Source organism: Hylobates moloch, unplaced genomic scaffold (genome assembly GCF_009828535.3).
Source record: "Hylobates moloch isolate HMO894 unplaced genomic scaffold, HMol_V3 SCAFFOLD_16, whole genome shotgun sequence".
NCBI lineage: Eukaryota > Metazoa > Chordata > Mammalia > Primates > Hylobatidae > Hylobates > Hylobates moloch.
In genome coordinates, this window is record NW_026652291.1 from 57,154,308 (window position 1) to 57,166,176 (window position 11,869).

The following is an 11,869-nucleotide window of genomic DNA, read 5'->3' on the forward strand; positions in this document are numbered from 1 at the left end:
CCTGCCTCAGCCTCCCATAGCTAGAACTACAGGTATGCGCCAGCAAGCCTGGCAAATTTTTGTACTTTTAGTAGAGACAGGGCCTTACCATGTTGGCCAGGCTGGTCTCAAACTCCTGACCTCAGGTGATCCACCTGTCTCAGCCTCCCAAAGTGCTGAAATTACAGGCATGAGTCACAGTGCCCAGCCCACTCTAAAACTGGATTTTGACCCTTTTGATTATTTCAAATTGATACCATGATGAGTGCTTACATCACTACTTGTCTCCAGTTTAGCACACAATCATTTATATCCACATGATATACATAAACATATCACATACATTAGACACAGACACATAAAGTACACACTAAACCCCTTGCATAACCATAGGGAAAAATAGCCTAGATCACCCATACCCATACCAATCACACGATACATACTCTGCACACATAACATATATAAGCGTCACATACATTAGAATAATATATTTTATTTAAGAAAAGGAGGGTCGTTCAGCTTGGGTAGGTATAAAGAGAGTCAATATCAGGAAAAGTCTTAGGTTAGTCAAGGACAGATGCCATATGAGCTGAATCTTGGAAAAAATGTGGGCGTAAATTAGGCAAATTAGGACAAAATCGTATTACAGATACAGAAACCACACAAAGATTTGGTATCAAGTAATCACGAGGTACATAAACTCTAAGTACTTGGAAAACACTGACACATACATGTAGGTGGGGAGTGGCAGGGGCTATTGATGGAGGCAGGGCCCATCACTTTGGAAGCACTGAATACTCTACCAATATCTGAGGATGTGCATAGACTTTCTAGTTGCTGATAGGTTCTATAATCCTCAGGTCTTCTATGTTATCAACATATCCATCTATGCCACAATGGAATTCAACGTAGCTGAAGCTTCTGCTCTCTGCGTACCTATTGTTGTACTTCTCCCAGTGACACTCTAGTACTTTGAGGGCACCTGGGGCCCATACATACGCATTTCTGTATCGGTCGCTCCCCTTCTCATTGATGCATGCACGCTGAATTTTGAACCATAAGCTATACATGAACATATGAGAGCTCTTGCCTTTCAGAGCTTCTTTTTCTCTCATGAGGACATCACATTTGTACTCTTTGAATTCTCGACTTGGACTTAAGTAATGAAGTTTTATGAATTCTCTCCAGTAAATGTTGTTACCGTATACACAAAGCCTGCAAAGGATGCAAAGCAGGGCCAAGAGTGTGCCCCAAATCTTTAGAGAGGATGTCATCTCAGTCACCAGGGCCACCTGCGTGTCTACAGGGAGGAGAAAGAAAAGCATTATCCAGACAATACTCAGAGAGCTGAGCTCCACCTTAAACTTCCTTTCCCTGCCAAGCAGGCACTTGGGAACTGTATTGCTATTTGGTTCCCTATTAGAAGATGATGATTCTCATCAAAGAATACAGTTTCTGGGCCGGGCGCAGTGGCTTATACCTGTAACCCCAGCAGTTTGGGAGGCCAAGGCAGGTGTACCACCTGAGGTCAGGAGTTCAAGAAACACCCTGGCCAACATGGTGAAACCCCGTCTCTACTAAAAATACAAAAAGTAGCTGGATGTGGTGGCTGTAGACCCAGCTACTCGAGAGGCTGAGGCAGGAAAATCGCTTGAACCTGGGAGGCAGAGATTGCAGTGAGCCGAGATCACGCCTCTGCACTCCAGCCTGGGTGACAAGAGCAAAACTCCGTTTCAAAAAAAAAAAAATACAGTTTCTAAGAACTAAAAATATGCTTTAGCCTGTGAGAGCCAAACACAAATTTGGAAAATATAGATAAAGTACCTTTTGAGAATTTCAAATATCTCCTGTCTATCCTGTCTTCTACCCAATTTGAGGAGCCAATCACTATCTAGCTCTCTTTTACCAAATAAACTCTCAGGAGATCATGTGTCCAATAGAAAAATGACATTTTAACTTATTGTCTGCAAAGTGGAAAAGATTGTTGCATTTTAAGGGAATGTAGAAGATGAGTAACTACTTGGGAGGTGGTTCCTAGGCAGAAGGCACTGATTCTGGAAACCACAGCCCAGGCTGCAATTGCGCGTCTCTGAAAAATGATGTTTTTCCAACCTTGACTTCCTTATGACAATTTCCCCAAAGTCTGGGTGAAACATGTGATCATTATTAACTATCCACATCACTTCTCAGAGGCCATTTCCCTAATTATTGCTATTACAAATGATCATTTGTTAGAGCTTATTGACAATGCCATCATAAAAGGACATCAGTTTAAAACTGTTGCTGCAATCAATCAGGCACCAAAACTAAAACAGTCCCCCGCAGAGCTACTGTGGTCACAGCATAGGATGTATGGTCGTTTGAAAAAGTTATCTCTTTACCAGCTCTCTGTCCTTATTTGCCATGAGGAGTATTCCTGGCCCTACTGAACCTCTAGCCTGATTCACAGCTCTGAGTATCAGTGTCCTCAGACAGGCCTAATCACAGCTCCCTGCAGACCTGCGAGAGTCTAATGAGATGCAAGCCTGTGAGAGCACTTCTAACAATGTCAAATGTCCACATCAGACACAGGGTTCCTCACCTGTGGAATCCTGTCCTGGTGATAAAGGCCTACACAGGATAGAACAGCAGGATGCACGCAGCTTTAATGCATTGTGCTTAGGAGGACTGGTGGTGAAGGAAGGGAAGGGCAGGGAAAGCCTGTATAGTGGGACTGACGCTGGCCAGAATTCAGGCGTTTGTTTTCCATGATTTGGATCCTTTTCCATTGTTTGCTATCTAAAAGTTCAATCAGCCTCCTTCCAGTGCTCCCGGCTGTCCCCCGAATATCTTCAGCAGAGCCCTTCTTACCCTACTCGACTCCGAGTTAAGGTCACTGATTGTAGTGGGGATCAGCGTGTGGATCTGAAGAGCAGAGTCTGAGTCCTCCTTTCCTCAGAGCCCTGGAAATCTGCAGCAGTGGAGAAAGGAATAGCAGGGGGAGCTGCAGCGCTCCAGCTGATGGGTAGCGGAGGTGGGAGGTGGTGATGGGGAACAGCCTTATTATGTGAACTTGTTCCCTTATCGTTTCATCTGGAACACTTGGGTTCACTCAAACAATAGCCTTGAGCAAAGGCCACAAACATCAAAGGCTGAGCCCTGGGCACAAAATTATTGCAAGACCCTAGGTGACCCCAGAAAGGGGTTATCTGGTTCTATCAGGAGACAACCAGAGACTTAGCATCTGCTGTCAATTCTAACAAACTTCTGGGGAAGTCCCTGGATGGTTATGCTATGTTACACGGCAACTTCAACTTCACTAAGGGAAACCACTTTTTTTTTTTTTTTTTTTTTAAACAGTCTCACTCTGTTGCCCAGGCTGGAGTGCAGTGGCATGATCTTGGCTCACTGCAACCTCTGCCTCCCGGGTTCACACTGTTCTCCTGCCTCAGCCTCCTGAGTAGCTGGAACTACAGGCGCCCACCACCATGCCCGGCTAATTTTTTGTATTTTTAGTAGAGATGGGGTTTCACCGTATTAGCCAGGATGGTCTCGATCTCCTGACCTCGTGATCTGCCTGCCTCAGCCTCCCATAGTTCTGGCATCACAGGTGTGAGTCACTGCGCCCGGCCCTTTGCCTTTTTTTTTTGTTTTTTTGACAGGGTCTTGCTCTGTCACCCAGACTGGAGTGCAGTCGCATAAACACTACTCCCTGCAGTCTCAACCTGCCAGGCTCAAGCAATCCTCCCACCTCAGCCTCTCAAGTAGCTGGGACTATAAGCATGCAACAGCATGCCTGGCTAGTTTTTTGTATTAATTTTTGTAGAGACAGGATTTCACCATGTTGCCCAGGTTGGTCTTGAACTCCTGAGCCTAACTAATCCTCAACACATCAGCCTCTGAAAGTGCTGAGATTACAGGCATGAGCCACTTAGTCGGGCCAGAAAATCACTTTTAATGTTGTGAATTGTGAGACCTTCATTGAGAGGTGAAAGAATATCTAGTGAAAACAGTGGCCAAATAGCTATGAATGATTAGGTAGCCCGTATCTGAAATTTCTCTACTCAGTTTTTTAATTCTAACCTTTAGCTGCTTGGTGACACTGTACCGCTTACTATTAAAATGTCACATAGCCTAGCCATAGTTTCTACAATGCTACTATATGTAACATCTGACTGTGAAGTATAGGTCACAAGGTGCTGGCTAAGTTGTTTTTCAAGACCTCAAGATTCAGTCCTGAACTCAGCTCAAACTGACAAGACCACAAACTCTTCAACTGAGTTTGTGCAAGTGTCCAGTGGTTACTTTTAACATCACAGCCTGAATTTTCCACCATATTTTCCATGCCAACTCCCCACAAATTGGCAAATGTGACCAAAACTGGTTCATTAACACTAGTCAAAGTTATGATTTATGAATAAAGTAAGACTTTTGCAAATCTCTTCTGTCAACACCTCCAAAGGCTGCTCCTAGCCAAACCCCCTTAGTTGATTTTCTCACTTGGCCACCTTATTGTTGGAATGACAAAAGGTTCAGTTTATTTCTAGAACTTATCTTCAAACCCCCGCTCCTGTGAAGCCGTCCTTGAGTAATAGGAAATCATATGCTGATAGACCGGATGGACGGGAGATAGTTTTAGAGCAGGTTCTGTGCATCCTTCTACTCTCTAGGTCTTTGGGGGACAGGGGAGAGCAAAAAGGGAACAATTCTGGGCATCTGAATTTGGATGACTTGAGAGGCGATTCTGAGGGAAAATCAGTTGTTTGTCATGTGCCCCCAAATCCAGAGCTCTTTCTGACAAATGTGCATTATCTGTTGAAGACTTAAATTCAAGTAATGACTCAATGAATGTAGAGAGAGGTGAGAGAGAGAAGCCACCTGAGCCAATGTATGACCTAGTGTTTCTCAAATACTTGATATTCCACTTTTAATATGGAAAAAAAATATCATGGACTCCAAGCGTACATCCATGAACTCTTCTATGAGCTAAGCCCAAAGTCCTAAAGCTTTTTGAATATAAAGCCAATTAGGAAGCAATCTAAACTAAACTGGGGAAAAGTATATGGTTATATTTACAGAAATTAGCCACTGCCAATGCAGCCCAGGAAGGTAACCCAACTAGTATTTCTGGAAACCACTTAATGGGTCTACTTCCTAGAGTTGTCTACCAGCTTCTGTTACAGAAGTGACTTGGGCAGTGACTTTTGATTTCAGTTTTTAAGGAGGTATTCCCCTTTAAATATAAATTTTAAATCACTTGAAAATTATGTTCATCCTTTATTGTCTTTGATTTTAATTATTTTCTGTTAATTCCTTGCTATGTCCTTTTTTTATTATTATTATTATTATTATTTTTGGAATGGAGTTTCACTCTTGTAGCCCAGGCATGATCTCAGCTCACTGGAACCTCTGCCTCCTGGGTTCAAGTGATTCTCTTGCCTCAGCCTCCTGCATAGCTGGGATTACAGGCACCCACCAACATATCCGGGTAATTTTTGTATTTTTAGTAGAAACCGGGTTTTGCCATGTTGGCCAGACTGGTCTCAAACTCCTGACCTCAGGTGATCCACCCGCCTCGGCCTCTCAAAGTGCTGGGATTAAAGGCGTGAGCCACCGCACCAAGCCAATATTTCTTTTGTTAGCCACTGTTCAATTCTTAAATGTTTGTGAACTACTGTTTCACAAAACCGTAAAAGTGACTTAGGTTCCTCATTCAGGGGATGACAATGTCTATAGGTGTCTTAATCTGTGATCCACGGGCTTCCAAGGGCTCCATGGATGGAATTCATAGGATCAATGCAGTAGTGCAGTGCAGAAAATTACATCTCTATTTTCACTCACCCGTATTGAAATGTAGGGGCTGGGCATAGTGGCTCACACCTGTAATCCCAACACTTTAGAAGGTCAAAGTGGGAGGACCACTTGAGCTCACAAGTTTGAGACAAGCCTGTGCGACATAGGGAGAAACCCTATCTCTACAGAAAATTAAAACAATTAGTTGGGTGTGGTGGCACATGCCTGTAGTCCCAGCTACTTGGGAGGCTGAGGTGGGAGGATCACTTGAGGCCAGGAGTCGAAAACCAGCCTGGACAACATAATGATAACCTGACTCTACCAAAAAAAAAAGAAAAATTTTTAAGGCCAGTAGTGGTAGCACGTGCCTGTAACCTCAGCTACTTGGGAAACGGAGGCAGGAAGATTGCTTGAGCTTAGAAGTTTAAGGCTGGAGCGAGCTATGATAGCACCAGCCTGGGTGACTGAGTGAGACCCTGTCTCTCAAAAACAAAACAAACAAAACAGAAACTAAAAAAAACCCCAAAACCCTAGCCCCATACTCCTTGAGACACAGATGAGAAGATGAATGTAGGCATCGGGCCACACACCTACTGTGGTTACACGAGGATTCCCTTGGAGAGAGATAGTGGCAGCTGTATTTTCACAATGCTCTGCTGTAGTCAGTTAAGAGAAGTCCAGATAAGATTTCTTTTTTTTTTTTTTTTTTGAGACGGAGTCTCTCTCTTTCACCCAGGCTGGAGTGCAGTGGCGCAATCTCGGCTCACTGCAGGCTCCGCCCCCCGGGGTTCACGCCATTCTCCTGCCTCAGCCTCCCGCGTAGCTGGGACTACAGGCGCCTGCCACCTCGCCCAGCTAATTTTTGTATTTTTTTTAGTAGAGACGGGGTTTCACCGTGTTAGCCAGGATGGTCTCGATCTCCTGACCTTGTGATCCGCCCGCCTCGGCCTCCCAAAGTGCTAGGATTACAGGCGTGAGCCACCGCGCCCGGCCCAGATAAGATTTCTTACACGAGGACCGGCAAGGTCTATTGAGTACAAAGACTGGAGGAAATCAGACAACAAAAACTGAATACCTCCTCATACCTCTTCTCTCAGGTAGTATTGTTTAAGACTCAGCAGTGTGGTTCCCTCATATACTTTGACTGGGACTGGGACTGGGACTGCAGACTTAGCACTCTCTGGTTTCCCATCTGCCCAGGATGGGAATCAGTACCCACCTCTTGTAGGAATTCTTCCGGGATGAGAGAGAGATTCTGAGCCTGTTGCTGCAACAATGCAGCTTGCAAGGTACAGGCTTGATCTGGGACACTGTAATATTCACCCATCCTGGGGTAAAGGTAACGTTTGCATTCAGTTCAGTCAAGAGATGTTGTCCCAAGAAATGGATAAGGTATTCGGGCATATGTAAGAAGCGATGCTTTAGGCAGGTCTGTCACAGTTGGAAATCTAGGGGTTGCAGGAATGGTTCTTTTAGGGTCTCCTCTAAAACTGCCTTCACTTTCATAGTTTCAGAAGACAATTTGAACAAGTGTGTGTTTAATACTGAGTAGGTGGCACTGGTATCTCCTAGAAAGGCTAAAAATTGATTTCTCAGCATCATAATGACTCAGGGCTCCACGTGGGAAATATGGAGGGTACTAGCTGGATCAGAGGCTGCCCTCGGGCCCCATCAATTTTTATTCTTATTACAGAAGTTCTCAGCCCCAGATCCCTGAGATATTTCAGGCATTTGGTGAATTGGAAGTTGATTTTCCCATTATTGGCCGCTTTGTGGTTTGGTCAGTCTTTTTTCCAATGGCCTTTCTGTCTGTAGTTGGCACATGGAGTTCAATAAGTAGAGTGTTCCTACTTATAGGGAGCCTGGGTCCCAGGGGGTCCTAACTTACGTGAGGGTCCTGTGGTGGGTCCATGCCATGGTCCGAGGGCTCCTTATGCAGCTGCTAGCAAGATGGCTTGTTGCTACATGTTTTATAGTTCTCTCTGTTTCTGACCAGGTCTCTGCTGGTGAACACCTTTGTTTCCGCCATTTGAGACAAAGATATGTCCAGTGCCCCTTCAACTTGTTGCAAATTTCACTGGATGTCAGGGACACTCTGGCTAATAAATGTCATGTGCATCATCTTTAAATTTTCTGAGGCCTTCGGACCAATATCAGTGTATTCCTTGAACACTTCAAAATGCAGTCCAGAAAACTTGAAGGGCTTTCATTGGGCTTATGCCTTACTTCCTGAACTTTCTTAAGGCTCATCTGCTTTGGCATGCCCTTTCAGAGTCCAGGTTTGAACACTGGTCCAGGTAGGATTATGGGACATAGGATATAGAAGAAAACAATATAGAAGAGAACAAATTTTCCACTGGCTTTGGATCATGTCACTAGGTAGCAATACTATTTTTCAAATTTAATAAATCAGAAATAGAGAATGGAGAGTGTACCCAAATGAGCCCCATGGGTTGCCCTGTGTCAGCGTCAACACCTCCTGTAGGTAATTATTGAAGGGAAAATCGTCCTGCTGGGGCTAAAGTGGTTCCCTGGCCAAATTAGGTCCTCTGACAGGTGTGAGAAGAGGAGGCCATTCCTGCATCTCGTCATTCCTGGCCTCTTGGTCAAGTGCCTGTGGCCTGGCCATAGCTCCTTCACCAGGTGAAGGAGGGAGAGACAACAGCTCATTTAATTGAACTAGCAAAGTATCATCTTCTCTTTGATTTTAATTATTTTCTTTTAATTCCTTGATAGGTCTTTTTCCTATGATTCCAGCAGTACAGGCTTAGTAACATTCTCCTGTACTATAACTTTCCATTTTTCTGTATCAGCTTATATTGCCAAAGCAACACAAAACACTGTCCATAAGGGATTTCTTTCCACTTTCTTTAAACATCTTGTCATTCTTGGCCTCTTGGTCAAATGCTGGTGGCCTGGCCATAGTTCCTTCACCAGGTGAAGGAGGGAGAGCCAACAGCAGTGAGCCAAGATTGTACCACTGCATTCCAGCCTCAGTGACAGAGCGAGACTCTGTTTTAAAAAAACCAACCAACCAAACAAACAAAACAAAACGAAAAAACAGATTTCAGAACTAAAACCCAAAGAGCCCAGGAATAGTTCTGCTGTACAATGCCCTATGTGCTCCTTCCAACTGGTAAGAATGTCCTTGAGCAGCCTTGAGCAGGGCCCTTTGTGAAGGAGGGACAACAGGACCTCCAAAGAGGTGACAAGACCTCTAAGAAGGCCAGCAGATCAGGAGAAGGAAAAGAGGATGTTGGAACACTTACCAGAGATGTTTTCCCATTCTGGAAACCATTTCTCCCCTGCAAGTGAGCCTGAGCTGAAAGTTGGCAGTGCCATGCTGGCAAGGAAGACTCCAGATACTTTGGTGAATCTCCAGGTTTGCCACAGCAGCAAGAGAGTATCGAACCATGGACAAATGCCCATGAGGAGCCTCCAGGCTAGCTCTCCACTAAACTTTAACCATAATAGATTGCTTGCCTTATGCCCAGCAAGTCAACATACTGAGATAATGGTGATAGCAGCAGAGAAATAGTGTAATATTTTTATGACAGTCAGACAAGGAGATGGGAGGAAAAGTCAAATCCACCTCTCCAAGAGGTTTAGGGTAGGGTTTGTGAGGGGTCTGGACAGCAGCTGAAGTGTAGGGATTTTTGATTCTTGAGAAGTGAGGAGTGCAGTCTTGGGACAGGGAGATGCCAAAAGTGCATTCTTCTGAGCCAGTTCCATGGTGGGGGTCTTCGGACTAGTTGGTTTCAGCCTTTCCACTAGAGTTCAGAATCTGAAATGCCTGAAGCAATTCTTGAGCAAAAAAGACCCACAATTCTTGTTTGTGAGTTTCTACCTATAGGAACAATGCGGGAGCAGGTGGTCAGCATGCTACGTGACTCTTGGTTAGTTAGCGGCTGCAGGGAAGCTGCTCCAAGTGGACCAGCATGCAATGATTAATGTGTAACCATAATTCTTCCTACTTTGATGGGCTGTTAATCCTTTCAGTGCATCATTACCATTAGAGAACTGCAAATTAACACAGTAGATGTGATAATACGACACATCTATTAGAATGGCTGAAATGCAATACAAACTGATATCACCAAAGCTGGTGAGGATGCAGAGCAACACAAATACTAATTCACAGGACTTTGTATCTGGGGCGTATTTTAGGGTGCCATATATTTATGTCCTACAAAAGAAGGGTCAGTTAGCCTAGCTTGGATCTCATGACAATTGCTTGGCTTAGTAGAAGGGACTGCAAGCCTTAGTGGACAGCCTCACCTATAAGGTCTACAAAAGAGGAAGATAGGTCCCTAAGGAAATTAATATGCAGCTATTCAAATAAGGGATGGATATCAGGAAAGCTAGAGCTTATAAAGCTCTGATGTTTATCCCTGATTGGGTAGCTGTATATTCATTCATTTCTGTATCAGCTTCACATTCCACTGATATACAAACCTAATATACTAATTGCCCTTAAATGCACTTTCCTCCTATACTCTTTTGAATTACCATCTGCTTACCCTTTAGTAAAAGCAACTTTTAAAGAGCTACTTACATGAGAAATTTGTGAGAATCTACTATAGGAGATCAGAATACGCCACCACAAGGTATGCTCTGTAATGTAAAGATTATTTTGAACTGCCTATTTTGAGAAACAGTATACACGAGACAAGCTCTGAAAATAGAGTATGCATCGGCCTTTTGTAAGGGTAATGTGCATTCATAAGGGAAACCTCCGTTCTTATGGATGTCTCCTTCTCTGTGCCAGATAGAGAAAGGTGACTCTAAATCACAAGAGACCCTTCTCAGTGGAGAAGGTACTCGACACAAATCTACATGACAAACCTTTCCCTCATTTACTATAGTTTTCCTGGTCATTTCCCTATGACTTGCTCCCCACGTGTGTTTTCCTTTGCTTTAGCTGAAGATGGCATTTAGCCATCTAAATAGCTGAAGATGGCATTCTAGCCACCTCTTTGAGTTACTCTCAGAGCTTCTCCCATGTATACATGAGATACACATGTTACCACATTCTGTTTGTTTTTCTTTTGTTAATCTGACTTTTCTTATAGGGGCCCCAGCTAAGATCCTAAAAGGGTAGAAGGAAAATTTTTTCCTCTCTTACACTATATTTTGAAGAGCATTTATCAAATGAGAAAAATAATTAGTATTTTTCCCCATATGTAAATTGACCATTGAGGAGGAGCTACTGGTTTTGTTTGTTTGTTTGTTTGTTTTTGAGACAGAGTCTCACTCTGTCACCAGGCTGGAGTGCAATGGCGCAATCTCGGCTCACTGCAATCTCTGCCTCCCGAGTTCAAGCGATTATTCTGCCTCAGCCTCCCGAGTAGCTGGGACTACAGACACACATCGCCACATCCGGCTAATTTTTGTATTTTTGTAGAGATGAGGTTTCACCATGTTGGCCAGCATGGTCTCAATCTCTTGGCCTTGTGATCTGCCCGCCTCGGCCTCCCAAAGTGCTAGGATTACAGGCATGAGCCACCATTACTGGTTTGATACTAATCTCTTCTGAGTTTGGTTAGTAGAGATTGTCTTCCCCAGGTGTTTGTTCCTCCCCAGGTGCACTCAAAAATTGCAGAGTTGAGGAACTGCATTTGGAACATGATGACCAATGTAGATACACTGACTCCTCATTGAGACTGGAGTTCTAAAAAAGTGCCAGTCACCTCATAAATAATGTTGATACTTTGGTCTTTTCTGTAATTGTTTCAAGGCCAGAGCCATTCAACATTGCAGGAGGCTGAAGAACACAAGGTACTTTTTTTTTTTTTTTTTTGAGACAGAGTCTCCCTCTGTCGCCCAGGCTGGAGTGCAGCGGCGCAATCTCGCAATCTCGGCTCACTGCAAGCCCCGCCTCCCGGGTTCACGCCATTCTCCTGCCTCAGCCTCTCCGAGTAGCTGGGACTACAGGCGCCCGCCACCATGCCCGGCTAATTCACAAGGTACTTTAATGTTTAGCACTTTTCCTCCCCATACTGGACCTAGGCAAAATTATATGAAACAAGCATTTCTTACTTTGTATCTCTCTCCTACAGTTAGCAAACAGAATTTCACATAGTTCCTACCTGCCTGTGAACCCAACATTTCTTTCTCC

The 11,869-nt window shown here is 44.1% G+C and overlaps 1 protein-coding gene across 1 annotated transcript; it reads right to left on the bottom strand.

Moving 5' to 3' along the window:
• Nucleotides 1–452: 452 nt before the first annotated feature.
• On the bottom strand, nt 453–2,931 carry LOC116484580 (epididymal secretory protein E3-alpha). Its single transcript, XM_032179409.1, has 2 exons — nt 2,830–2,931; nt 453–1,279 (listed from the first exon to the last, which is right to left on the bottom strand). Exon 2 carries the CDS (start codon nt 1,251–1,253, stop codon nt 810–812), a length of 444 nt encoding a protein of 147 aa, XP_032035300.1. The 5' UTR covers nt 1,254–1,279; nt 2,830–2,931; the 3' UTR covers nt 453–809.
• Nucleotides 2,932–11,869: the final 8,938 nt, after the last annotated feature.

What these genes read in the sequence shown, in the direction of transcription:
- LOC116484580 (XM_032179409.1), bottom strand. Translation starts at nt 1,253, where the DNA reads ATGACATCCTCTCTAAAGATTTGGGGCACACTCTTGGCCCTGCTTTGC.